The sequence below is a fragment of the Haemaphysalis longicornis genome, unplaced genomic scaffold (genome assembly GCF_048455015.1).
Source record: "Haemaphysalis longicornis isolate Haplotype H1 unplaced genomic scaffold, Haemaphysalis longicornis Haplotype H1 scaffold_2, whole genome shotgun sequence".
Classification (NCBI taxonomy): domain Eukaryota; kingdom Metazoa; phylum Arthropoda; class Arachnida; order Ixodida; family Ixodidae; genus Haemaphysalis; species Haemaphysalis longicornis.
The window spans coordinates 147817378-147831446 of NW_027526295.1; the positions used below are offsets into that span (position 1 = coordinate 147817378).

At 48.0% G+C, this 14069-nt stretch overlaps 1 protein-coding gene across 3 annotated transcripts in view; it reads left to right on the forward strand.

Moving 5' to 3' along the window:
* Positions 1-14069, forward strand: part of LOC144169291 (uncharacterized) — a 183371-nt gene that overhangs the window by 148125 nt on the left and 21177 nt on the right. For all 3 annotated transcript variants that reach the window (XM_077698368.1, XM_077698370.1, XM_077698371.1), the window contains exons 10-11: positions 10328-10427; positions 13496-13672. In XM_077698368.1, coding sequence (XP_077554494.1) covers positions 10328-10427; positions 13496-13672 — 277 coding nt within the window. The remainder of the gene's footprint in view (positions 1-10327; positions 10428-13495; positions 13673-14069) is intronic.

A 14069-nucleotide genomic window follows, 5' to 3' on the forward strand; every position in this document is an offset into this window, starting at 1 on the left:
GTATATAGGGCGTTACATCATGTAAAGAGCTAAAGGGAGAAACTCGCTGGGCTGGGGGAGAAAATCCACAATTTCCTCCCCTTTTCTACTCGGTTTTCTTAGGGTGCAGAATATTCTATTATTTCCATCTAGTGTAGAATATTTTACAGTAGAAGAATATTTTAGTCATTTAGCGCCTGCTCCTTCAATTCCCTCGGGTCACTTATAACCTTCGTTGCGCGTGATGATGTGCCATGCGCACTTTTAAAGACTACACTTGCTGGCGTACTTGTAGAGTGACTTATCTATCACATCTCTCTGCAGCTTGTTCGCCATGGCACCATCAGCTTATAGCGATTATAGAGAACAGATTTGCCCGCTGCTGCCTTGTAGTTCATCGGGAGCCCGATGCATACAGCCTCGGTTGTCGAATCTTGTCATTACGGCTTGCTATCCCTCTCCTTGAACGTAGGACGAACTCTATTTTCGTTTCTGAGTGCACGAGGCTGTTTGATTATTTGAACGAAGCTTCTATATGGAAAGTACTAAATGCGCAATGACTGCGAATATTTCTTTTTGATGTGCGCTTATGCAGGCGCACTTGCTCAGAGAGAGAAACGCTTTTTTATTGGTGAGACACCGGGTTCAGGTTTGGGGAGGGGCTCAGCCTATACGGCCGAAGTGACCTGTAGCGCCCGTTGCGTCAGGGTCCATTGATCCACGAGGCAAGAGCTACCCGAGGCCTGCTCCCAGTGTCCGCGGGTGTCGAGGTTTCGGCATCTCGGACACCCTGCGGAGAGGAAGAGGTGTGGGTGGGAGTGCTGTAGTTGCGTGTGATGTGGGAAGAGGAGGACAAACATTTTATTGAGCCTTTAAAGGCCCCTTTGGGGGGCGTGGTGACCGGCGTACCGGTGACCGCACCAGCCCTCGCCGTGATGTGGGACGAGTGATTTTGTAGGGTGCGCCACATCCGTGCTTCCTCTATCGTGAGTTCGGCGTGTTGGGCGGGGGTAGTGCTTTGCGGGTGAGGCGGTAGTGTTGTGTGATGTCTCGGTATGTGGTGAGGGCGTACCCGGTCACCTCGAGTGCACCCGAAAATGTCGTGTTAAAGCCTGCTTTTCTTTTCTTTTTCTTTTGTGTGTGTGTGTGTGTGCGCGTGTGTATCGGCTCCGAGAGGAGTTTCTGTTTCATCCTTTTCTTGAACCGCTTTGTCGGGCAAAGACGCTACGCGTTGCTTCAGCGCTTGAGAAACAAGCTTGACCTTCGGTGCCATTTCGAGCGCTCGGCAGCTTGCATATAATTTCTAGCAGCCGGAAGGTCTTGCGCCTGCCCATTACGGAAGGCCGAACAAGTGCGGTGAGGGGAAAATGGCGTGCATTACGTCACGACAAAACAGCAATGCTTGCACCGGCTCAAGGTCTTCCAAATGTCACTAAGCCGTCGTCACCTTATTCCTTTTTGATGTTTAACGAACTGCGCACACGTTCAACTTCAAACGTTGTACGTTTATGGGGAAACGCGCCTGCTCTCTGCGGTGCAAAGAATACGTCGAAGAGCGATGTAATGCGGGGGCCGTCAGTCGCTTCCCCTGGGTCGCTTGAACGCTCGAACACTTCTTGATATATGACTCGTCAAAATTCCGTTGGCTCTGATTACGCTTTTCTGACGCGTTCAAGATATCGGCCGTGCGCGATGAAATAAGCTGAGTTGATGTGTCTGCCACTAACTAGTAAAGGCTGGCTGGAGCTCTGTTCCCATCGCTCTGTCCGAGTCATTTTTTAATGTCTCCTTTCGGGTTTTTCGAGCGAGGAAGGCAGTTTTTTATTATTTCTTGTCTAATTTTTTTCCCAATCTGCCGCTTTTAAAAAGCAGTAGATGGGGGATAACGGTGGAGGCTTAAGACAAACCACTTTGATGAAAGGCGAAGGCGAAAGGCTGCAACCCTACTTGGCGAGCTGGGTGCCTGTAAACGAATGCACAGCGAGTTTCTCGCGACGGGCTGAGGGAACGCCGCCTTCGCCTGTCAGCTTCGGGGGTCCCTCTTGCGACAGTTTCCGTCGCTTCCTTTGCGTGTGCGGCCGATCGTATTTGCTCGTCTCGGTAGATAAACCGTAGCTGGTAGCGAGAGCAATTAGGTGCGCGTCGTCGTCGTGCCGGTCGCGCTAGGCGGCCGGCTGAATGGGTGATTGTTTTTGCTACTGACCGCACCATGTAAGACAGTGTTGACTCTGCGCCCCATGCAATTTCGTCGGCAGTCGAATAGGCCTCCGCAGCGATGTTTGCTTAGCGGCGCACAGAGTGACTCCCGATCTTCCACGTCCCTCACAATTAATGCGAACCAGTCCGCGGGAACTATTTGCGCAGCCACGGTGTTTCGGGAAAGGAAGGGGTTTGGGGGGGGGGGGGGGGGGGGGCTCCAGTTGCTGCTCACGTGATTCTCTTCTCTGTACCTTGTCGTGCGCTCCGGCAGCGTTAATCTATACGCGGAGTCTTTCATCTTCTGGCATGTGTATATAATATATATATATATATATATATATATATATATATATATATATATATATATATATATATATATATATATATATATATATATATATATATATATATATATATATATATATATATATATATATATATATATGAGCCACCCACCGCGGTGGCTCAGTGGCTAAGACGTTGCGCTGCTGAGCACAAAGTACAAAGTCGCGAGTTCGATTCCCGGCCGCGGCGGCCGCTTTTCTGATGGAGGCGAAAAGCCAGCGAATCAGAATAGGAAATGAGGGGCTCGTTGAAATAAGACAGAAGTTAGGGTTGGCAGTCAAGAAAACCTCGGAAAGCAATTGGGAGAACGTAGTAGGTCATTGAAACAGATAAAGAATTTGGAAAGAGAGAAAGAAAGTGCACTTTCTCTCTTTCCAAATTCTGTATCTGTTTCAATGACCTACTACATTCTCCCAATTGCTTTCCGAGGTTTTCTTGACTGCCAACCCATATCTCTCTCTCTCTCTCTCTCTCTCTCTCTCTCTCTCTCTCTCTCTCTCTCTCTCTCTCTCTCTCTCTCTGTGTGTATATATATATATATATATATATATATATATATTGGAAGCTTCGATCGGGGTGGCATGTGGGTCGTTCCGAGGTCGCTAGTGCGCTTCCCTGTTCGGGTTTCTTCGCCCGAATAGCCGAGTTTTTCGGCACTGGTTAATGCGGCTTGATGTAGCTAAACGTGAAGTTTGGTGCGCTGTCATTACGGCTTTACGGGCTTGTACTTGCGTGGACACCGTAGTACTCGGACGCGTTTACTTTCTGCTTCGTTTCTTATCGCGGAAGCTGTTATCACCACGCTTCGGAGTGAACGGCCGCCGCTCCGGAACGCAGAGCCCACCGACAAGGTGCTCTCTCTCTCTCTCTCTCTCTCTCTCTCTCTCTCTCTCTCTCTCTCTCTCTCTTGCATGCACGCACGCACGGACACAGTTTATGAATTCATGCTGCGTACTAGTCGCCGCCCTCTGGATATAACCAAAAAATCATGCACCCCTCCGTTTAATGAGGCACGCGAAGCTTTCTCGTGCGAGATTCTTTGTTTGTCCCAGTTTGGAGTTCGACTCGCAGACGGTTTGGAATTTAACTGTTGAGCTTTGACTTTGACTCACAATGAGTGTGGGGACTTTTGATCGCAGAGGCTTTGATTTGACCTTTCGCCATTTGATTTCGCATGGAGAAAGCTTCGCGTTCAACCATCGTCGTCAACGGACGCGTAGGGGTGCATGATTTTTGCGCCTAACTGTGCGCGTCCATGCACCCCTGGGGCAATCGGATAGACGTCGGCTTCGTAACGCGAGGGACCCGGGTTCGATTCCCACCACGGGAAGCGTTGCTTGGGAGAGAGCTTCGCCTTTTAACCATGATCTTTCTCCCAAGGAAGGAACTTTGATTTTTTTTGTATTGTGTTCTGCTTCCATCCTGCGGTGCTTGTTTGCGCCGTCTTCTTGACATTGTCATAGCGAGGGAAAAGAAAACAAGAAAATGGCGGCGCTCTCGTATATTTTCATCGGGCTATTGTTTGGGTTCCGAAACGTTGGCTCGTGAATCTCGTTTGCTCGGAGCCAGCAGCCACGGTTTTGTCGCTTTTGAATGGCGCATGAAACGATGCCATGTAAAATGCCATGTAATTGACGAGCCCCGCGTGTTCGACATTTCGTTTCCCATTTTTTTGGATGCTGTGGATGTCGGGAGGGATGGCATATGCCTAGTGAGTGCTTTAACTGTGCAGACACCCCTTAAAGGGACACTGAAGTGATTTGTAAACATTGCGGGATTACTAGCGCAAATTGTAGTTCGGAGTCCGTAGGCATTGTTTCGACCACTCTGGCCGCGTTTACGCGAATTTATTTAGTAGAAAAAATCAATTCGAAAATGCTTTCCTCCTCTCTTTAAGCTCGCCCATTTTCTGTGGCGTTTTCGTGTGACGTCAGCAGGAGATGAGCTGGAAAATGGCTGCGCTACTGCACGGTTCGCCGACCAGCCGACCTACCGATCGAGTCAGTCGGCCCAGCGTTTCGTCCGCCGGCCGCCGACGGGTCGTCGCTATTCGCTCGCTCAATTGAAACTAAGCCACAACACCTTTGTGAATGAAAGAATGGCCTTTCCTTACTTTGTTAGTTTGTACACTGTGTCAAACTCAGAGTCCGGGTCGCTCCACACAAGCGCTGCACAAGTGCACATGCGACGCTTCGCTGACTTTACGCTAGTAGGAAAATCTAAGGCCAATTGAAGGCGGGAGAAGAGTCAGCGAAGTCAATATAGGTACCAAGAAAATAAAATCACCTGAAATTTTTACCGTACAGCGCAAAACTAGGGAGCAGGAAGCACTTTTTGCGCTGGGTAAACAAGCACAGCGGTCAGCAGCACGACCGCACATCTGCGAACGCTTTTCCGTCAAAGAAATGCAATTGCTAGACGTGAGATATTGTGGAAGTTTGGGGGACACTTACTGCAGGAGTGATATACAACAAATAGTCACATAAAGTACTTAAAATGCTTAAATAAATAAAAGTGTAAACTGGTCATACATTATAAACCTTATATATCCAAACCCGGCCAGCGCCGGCTCGTAGCCTAGCGGTCTGAGGCGCTGGAATTTGTTTTGAAAGTCGCAAGTTCGAATCCCCGAGGGTACATGTATTTTTTTTTTTTGTAGGTGATTGTTTCGTATGCGGCCGATGTTTTCTGAACTGAGTTCACCATTTTTGGGCCGTAACGTTCACTGCTCCACGAGCGAGATCGCAGAACGCGCGCATACTGACAATGACGCGCTAGCGAGTTCTCGGTGGCGTGCTGTTGCCACAAGCACCGACTGCTTGCGGCAGTGGGCCCCAGGCCTGAATCAGCACACCCTTGGCCTGGTGCGAACTAGCTTTTTACGAACAGACATGAGTGAGGCAAGCTCCGATAATGCGGGAAAAGCGCATGGCATTTGAGAGTCTGCAGTGACGCGGAGGGCGTTCATCCACTGCGTAGGCCTCGTCTAGTGATTTCTACGATTCCAAGCCGCCTGGGAGGTTTATCTTCGACATTTGACAGCCGACAACATGGCAGAAGCGCGGTACGGCGATAATTGAGAAATCGAGAATGCCCATCCAACAACGCCATCAGATGTCAAGCATGTTGTTTTACAGAACCGAAACCGAAACTTTTGATTGCTAACCTTGGGCATCGTCCAATCACGGTGCCCCCCCCCCCCTCCTGACGTCACAGCCTTTAGTTGGTGTGGCCGCCGCAAACCGCGCATAGTAGTTTTTCTTCTTTCGCGCTTTGTAAAATAATTACCGATTTGTCAACCGATAAACGATGAATAGTGTGTTAATTTGAGCCAGTCTACACAGTGCAAGCAAAAACGGGAGCTTGACAAATTCACTTCAGTGTCCCTTTAATAAAAAAAATGGGGTTCGGTAGCACCAGAATCCCGGGGACGCTCGCCGCCGAGTCTGTACACAAAGCAGCCGCGTCGGCGGATTGCCTCGAAAGCGCGTCATCCCTATTTCATATTTGCCGCGCTTTCGAGGCGCTTTTTCAAAGAAAGTGCTACGAGTTGTGCCGCGCCTCTACCAGATGGCGCCACGGGTCCCGCGACCGAGAGTAGACGCAGTGAAACATCCCCCTCGCGAGGGGCACGATTAATGCAGAGCATTTCGGGGGCGCACGACGTTAAAGGAGCCATGAAGAGAAAACACAAGTTTGGTTCATTCAAAAGATTGTCTCGTTAGACTCATACCGACACCACTTTTAACGTAAACTTCGCTCAAATAAGCTACATAATTAGGAAAAACGGGAATGGTCATGCGACCCACCAGCTCATTTCCCGCAACAGAACCTATGATGTCACATGAGCTAAGCTCTGCGATTGGCGGGAGGCTGGCAGAAGCAGACGCAAATTAGGTAGAGCTTACAAACTAGACGAACGAGCGATTTGCGCTTAAATTTAGGGCACATTATTTACAAAGCAATAAGAATGATGGGACAGTGGAAGTTACGAAAGCACATGTAAACATAGAAGTACTGATGCGTTCTGCTGTTCGTACTGCGCACAGCATGCTTGGTTTAGCTGCACAGCACTAAGGGGCTTGGGGTTGTCTCAGACGACACTGGCCGATTGACGCAAGCAACGGTGTCTTACGTGACCCCATTTGTCCGAGCGAGCACTGTTTCAGGGAGCGAATATTTTCTCCCAGAACAAAAACAAGCCAGGTTTAAATGCGGCCAAAACAAACCAAACGCTTGCCACGGTATGGTGGCGCCATCTAGGTTACGGAACGTAAAGAAACACGGGAACAAACCAACACCGCTGTACAGGGTGGAGACAACCTTTGAACGGTCCCGGGCCGCCGCAAGTGGGCCAACGGGCTCTACGCGTTATTCTTTTCGTTTCCCACGAGACCTAGCAACGCGAAACAGACAATATGATTCAAACTTGTTCAGTAAACCGCGTTGCGGCGATAATTTTAGCGCGGTTTTGACACAATGACTTGCTTCGGCGGTGAGCGAGCAACCGAAAATGGCGGCGCCAGCGTATACGTGTCTCTACCCTGTACGGCGGACGCGTGAATGAAGGTACTCTAGGCTGCAGAGCGGTCGGTTCCTGTGATGTCATTTGGGACCACGAAAACGCACGATTGAGCGGGAAAATAAAAATTTTAACCTAAATTGTTTAATTTCTCAGTGAATAAAGCAGCGCTGGGGGCACTATAAAACACGAAATCTTTCGAATAAAACCAACTTGCATTTTCTCTTCCTGGCTCCTTTAAGTAGTTTGCGTTACGTTAATGTTGTTGCACTTGTGGCAACTGCTGACGAGAGAGCGCTCGTCAGCAGTAATTTGAATGAGTCAAGGATATAAGGCGCGTTCGTAGCGTCCCATTCTGTGTCGGCTTTGTGGCACAGTGGGTAGAGCACCATGTACATTGCGTTCCGCCCGCAGGGTCGAGGGATCGAAACCGGGCGCCGGATAGTATTTTTTTTTTTATATAGTAGGGAGGGGTGCGGTGCGGACTACGGCGTCAACGCGGGTGACATCGTGAGTTACTGAAATGCTCTGCATGTAAAAACTTCCGCATATATGCCGCATACATGCCGACCTGGTGTTATCAACGCTACTAATCGGTTTCGTAGCTCACTGTTGTCGTATATTGTTTTCGAATCCCCCGCCGCAGTGGCTAAGGCATCGCGCTGCTGCTGGAACCCGAAAACGCGGGTCCGATTCCCGTCCGCGGTGGCTGCGTTTCAGATGAAGGCGAAAAGCGAAAATGCCTGTGTGTCGAGATTTCGGCAAAGATCCCCTGCAGGAGGTTGAAATTAATCCGGAGCTTTCCACTACGGCGCGCTTCATAGCCCTGCAGGTGCAGCTTCGGCGCGTTAAGCACCCACGATGGGGATTTGAATTGTTTTCCAATAGTCGCGCTGCCGCCACTAAATACACCGAAGTATCTCTCCTTTCCGTAACCATGTAGTATGTACGGCCGTGAGCGTCGGCAGGATTCTAGGGAGTTTTAGCTGTCAGTTTTTCACGGTACGCTCCGCTCCAACAGCAAGCGGGAGCGCTACTGCGCATGCGTGGCGCGCTTGGCTGCGAACGACATTGGCTACGGTTGCGCCGAGCGGGCCGCCGATACCGGAGCGGTCCATCGAAAACGGTCAGCTAAAACCACGACCAGCTTTATAAGTAGGCTAAAACTCTCCTCTGTCTCAGAGGGAAAACCCACGGAAAACCGGTTTCATCACGAGTGGCGAGGGGGAGGCTCGTGCCTCTTTTGCGCCCCCCCTGCCGACGCCCATGCGTATCGCTCGAACGAACGGAATTAAGCCTGAAAAATACGGCGTTTATGGAAACAACATGCGAAAGAGTGGTAGTACATATAAGAACGCCATTACGAATTACGAAAATTGCGCTAAATGCACATACAGCGGAAGGAAGATAAACAATGCGCACTCTCAACTATTTATTTGCAGGGAAAGAAGTTGCCTTAAATAGGCTTCTACATGACATAAAAGCAGATAGTAAAATCGATGACAACACCGCAATACTCAGAGCCCGCTTACCGCTTGCTGTCTAAAAAAAAAAATCAAAATTCATTGCTAAAAAGTGATAATGACGGTTCACTGATGCACGCCTCGCGATTTTTTCTAATGAAGTACGCTTCTGAAAGCTCACGCGCCACAGTGTCACAGTTTCTGTCAGTGATAATAGTTTCTTTGAGGCGCGGCGTACAACCGCATTCACGGCAATGAATTGGCAAGTGTGATCCGGTGCCGTTCTTGATTGATAAATCGTGTTTCCTGAGGCGATCATTTATGCAACGTCCACTGTGCCCAATGTCACATGTCACTTTCTAGCAGTGAATTTAGTTTTTTAGACGGCAAGCGGTAGGCGGGCTCTGAGTATTGTGGTATTGTCGTCGATTTTACTATCTGCTTTTATGTCATGTAGAAGGCTATTTAAGGCAAGTTCTTTCCCTGCAAATAAATAGTTGAGAGTGTGCATTGTTTATCTTCCTTCCGCTGTATGTGCATTTAGCGCAATTTTCGTAATTCATAATGCACCAACTGGTGGTCCAACAGCACATTTTACTGAAGAACGCCATGTTTGTGGTTCGCTTTATTCCCCCCCCCCCCCCCCCCCTAACCTTTCGTCCCCATTACGGCGCACTTCAATTTACCTTTTCGACATCCCCCGATAACTGCTTGTATGACGTTTGCTACCGGTTTAGTAGGATGCTTATGCGCGTAATATCCGCCTTGTACTCGCGTAACATCCGCGATTGTCTGTAATAAACAGACGAAAAATCATGTACCCTTCCGTCAAACGACGACGATGGTTGAACGTGGTGCTTTCCCGTGACGGATAATATGGTTGTCGTCTAAGTTTTCCAAACTGCTTCGGTCATGTCGAAATGGAGCAATCGGATACACGCCGACTGCATAACGCGAGGTACGCTGCAGGTTCGATTTCGGCCATGGGGAGCGTGCGTGCGTGCGTGCGTACGTGTGTGTGTGTGTGTTCACTTTTACTTCACCGGTCTTCGCCGTAGTATGTGGCAGTAGAGTATGAAATTATTCTCCACGTCGTAGCGAGGCTCATTACATGCCTGTTTTCCTATCTTTTTCTACTTTCTTTTTGTGGATGATCAAGGGGTCAGCTGAATTCGACTACCAGCGCTATGCGGTACGGTTTGTTTATATCTGCGCAGAATGTGATTTTTTTTAGCACCGAATACTGTCTCGTGTAACGAAAATTCATTGAGCATAGGTATTTATTCGCATCATGGTTCTTTTAAATTCCGCGCGACCCTGGTGGTAATGGTATGACTGTTCGAATAATCCGCCCGTTCCAATCAAGCGTACTCAGAGTCAAATGACCTGGGCATTTTACCTACATCGAGGCACGTGTATAATGCAGTGACACCGAAAAAATAAACGTATCCCTTCAGATAAAGCGAAAAGCTGGAAGTGCGTGATCAGTTAAGAATTAAAACAGAAACTGCTACGTTTTATTTTCTTTTTTTATTTATTTTTTTTTTTACAAAAAAGTTTTATCAGAAAAGTACGTTGCGTGGCATTTGGCTCAGTCGCGTACTAAGGCTGACACATCACTTTACTTTGTTTTCAGCCGCCCTTTTCCTCGGCAGAATGTCCGGTGGGTTTTGTTTTGTGCCGTTTTGTTTTCGTGGCATTCTCGTGTCCTTTCACAGGTTGAATTCGGTCGATTTTTGCCAGAATTTCGTGTTTCTTTTTTTAAGTGGCTGCTTGTGCACTACCAGTGTACCCTGAGTGTCGTCGTTTCTTCTTGCAGAGTACAACAGATTTGAAGCCAAAATCCACGACCTGAGGGAACAGATGCTGAACACAACGGGCAGCCTAAGGACTTCTCAGAAGCGATCGCTTTACGTCAGGTGGGTGACTGCTGTTTTGGCGCTGACGATCGTCTTCGCAGTGCGCGCTGCGTGGTGGGCTGGTTGGTTGGCGTTTACCTCGGCGCGTTGTGTATGGAGCAGAAGATGGCAGGTAGAATATTCTAGGACAGCCGAATGTGTTCTTTGTGGTCGTAATGCGAAACAGGCCTTTGAGGCTGTAAGATCCCGATGCTGTTTTTTCGAGCGTGTAAATGGCGAAAGGCGTGTGCGATGAACGACGCGATCTACACCTCAAAGCAGCCCTCTCTCTGTCCTTGTCTCTTTTTTTGCGCTTTTTGTTTTCTTTCGTGCGGGTTCCTGACCACTGCGGTCCGGCTACCGGAGAGTAAAAACGCGCTAGGAAGCGTCGTTCCCCGCATACGTGTGTCGGCCTCCCGTCACTCTTGCAAATGCATGCATTCCTCGCTGCGGGAGTTCCCTGGAGTGTCGCGGTCGCTGCGGGAACGCGTTCTGGGCGCTCGCGTTGAGTGCTCCACTGCACCTTTTGTAGCGTGGGAGCCGCCCGAAAGCGCTTACCACGTTTTTGTCGTGAACTGTCGTCCATTCTTGCGGTTGGCGCAAAAGAAAGTCGCTGGAGCTAGAAAAGTGCCGCCATAAGCGGCGGCGCGCAGGCAGCATTGCGGTGTTGTCACAGTTGTTGCCAGATTCATTCCAGCGCGGCGAGCGCGTCGTCTGCTTCCCAAAGCGATCGTCGCTCGCGCGTGCGAGAAATTCGCTACAGCTGGCGGATTAACGCTAATTGTGGATATTATGTGAGAATTCCATGTAAATTACTAAACAAATAACAGGCTACAAAACTTTTTTTTTTTTGCACGGTAACGATATTCCCGCCAAGGGAAAAGAACACGCTTTCCCGTACGCCGTAAGTCACCGGGACTTCGTGCGCCGTCGAGTTGCGCGCTATTGGTTTCCCGAGCGCTTAAAATGGCACGCACTGTTCGGGTGAACGCCGTCTTTATCAAAAGCTGGTCGTTTTTATCGAATGGGGCTAAGTCTCGCCACTTTTTATCGCGACAGTTTTCAAGCATGCAGTGATGGCGCATATCAGCGGACATCTACGTTATGATGATGCGCCGACGGCCTTCACGGGATTTCTTTCAGAGTTTACGGGCGCATATCAGCGAACATTTTCGTTGAGTATGCACCAGCGGCGTACGCAGATTTTCTTTCCGGGTTTCCGGGCGAAGTCGGTGCTCACAGAAATGTGAAAACATAAGGATAGCAAATGTAGAAATATAAATTAAAAATAAATTTTAATCTTTAGACCACAATCCAAGCTATATTACACCCCGTAACAAAATTGCCAAAATTGCCAATCGCATTACTAAGCAAAAAATAAGACAAATATAAAAATAAAATTTTCACGAAAATGATCTTCAGTCATACATATTCATCTTGTACTTTTTTTTAATTCGCATTTTTGCCATGCGGCATATAAAGAAAAGATAAGACATTAGGTAGAATAAAAATACCGGGTACAGAAGCACAGGTAGTCTGGAAATTGATGACCCTGTACAAGTCTAAAGGTAGGCGTGGAGTCCAGTCTCGTGTAAAAAGTTCCAAAACTGAGCAATAAACAAAATAAGTGAAAAAGAACGGCGAAAATACGAATAAAAAATAGCATAAATGGACCAACTTGCAGAGTTGGTCCATTTATGCTATTTTTTATTCGTATTTCCTGTAATTTGTGCTATTTTTAATTCGTATTCGTATTCGTACACCTTGCATCTTTGGAAAAAGAGAAAAAAAACACAATGAGTGAAGTAAAGGCACTTCGTCGTTAAATGGTATTAACTTACATCATTGGCAAAGAGAAACAGAAGATAACCTAAAATTAACAAAATATTCAACATCCTTCACTACTCATAGCCATGTTTGGCTGTAAAGAACCCACACTCTAAATGCAACACATAAATACACAATTCTCTGAATTTCTGCAGATTTTTACCAGCTTTTTACCTGGCTCATTGTTGCGGTTGATAGTAATCGTTTTGTGAAACATTGGGTACGCTCGACGAACAGGGTAACGCAAGTCAATGTCCTTTATGCCAATCACCATTGTTACTGCTATAAAAAAGAGTGTGCACTAAATTTAAGCACAAATAGCTTGTTCTGCAAGCTTATGTCATAAGTGTATTGTGTAAAAGTAGCTAGGGTGTCACGTGGCCATTCTGTGTTTTCTTCATCATACAGCTTATTTGAGTGAAGTTTGCGTTAAAAGGTGGTGTCAGTGTTACTCTAACAAAATAGTCTTTCAAATGAGCGAAACTTTCATTTTGCCTTCATCGCCTCTTTAATAATGAGATGCCTTTATCGAACAAATGGCCCTGGGGCCTCGAAGGCAAACACACACAGAGGCATGCACGTCTGCAAAGATGAGCCTTTGGAGCGAATGCTTACGCGCTATCCAACAATTGCCACTAAGCACATTTTAGTTTATAAATTACTTATTTACTTGCGTTCATACGATTAGTAGCAACCACAACAAATAGGGGAGGGCTTTAAAGAGGTCATCAAGACAAAATACAAGTTTGGTTCATTAGAAAGACTGCTTTGTCTCGATAGCAGTTATACCACGTTTATTGCCAAACAACTAGTCGAGATAGTGAAAAATACACACGAAGCATTGGCGACACCTGCCACTTTCTGGGGATTTCTTTTGTGGCGCTGCAGAATCCTGTTTGTGTGACATACGGCTGTTAACCTAAGCCGTCGCCAAGAAAGGTATTACTCGGCAATCATAGTGTGGGCCCTCTAGTTCCATTCAATCATGGCACTTAAATGCTAACATGCAGTTTACCCACTGATAACTGTTTGTAGTGCTGCCCGTGTTGCATCACTGTAGCACAAAATTTGAAGGTCTTTCTTTCGCATCAAAGGCTAGTTCTTTCGAATGGGACAAAGTTGCGTTTTGTTGTCATGTCCCCTTAAACTGGGCTCGCTTAAGCTTGTTGAGAAGCGTGGTGTCCCTCATGGAGTTTATGCCAGCGGGAGCATCGTGTGGGACCACATCGAGGTTTTTCCCTTCTCCCCCTTGGGCTGTGCAGAGCCCTGTTTGAGTACGAGCCCTCTCGAGACAGCGGGCTCCCCAGCCGAGGCCTCCCGTTCCGCTTTGGCGACATCCTGCACGTCATCAACGCCAGCGACGACGAGTGGTGGCAGGCGCGCAAGATCCTCCCCGACGGCCACGAGGACTTCATCGGCATCATTCCCAGCAAGCGCAGGTACCTACTCACTCGGCCGGGACTGGCTCCTCCCGGACTGGAAAGTGCGGTGAAGACGATGATCGTTGGCAACGTTTAAGGAAGTTACGTTTAAGTCATAAGTCGTGTAGAACTTGGCCTACTGGCACAGCGTGTGCTGGTATGCGGTGAGCAAACGTGAGAGCAAAACACTCGCACTTGTTCGCTACAACAACAAAAGGTATTGTTTTAACAGCAGACCTGTTTAAGCTTTTAGTTCCGCTGTTGAGCCTTACCAGAAAAAAAAAATCCCAAGAAAAAATACTATACGCGTGTGAGCCTCGTGAGGAGCTCTCAAAAGAAAAGCCAATGAAAAATTCTGAGCTCATGTGAGTGTGCGCCTAGTGAGGAGCGCCCGGCGTCAGCCAGCGTGACCTTT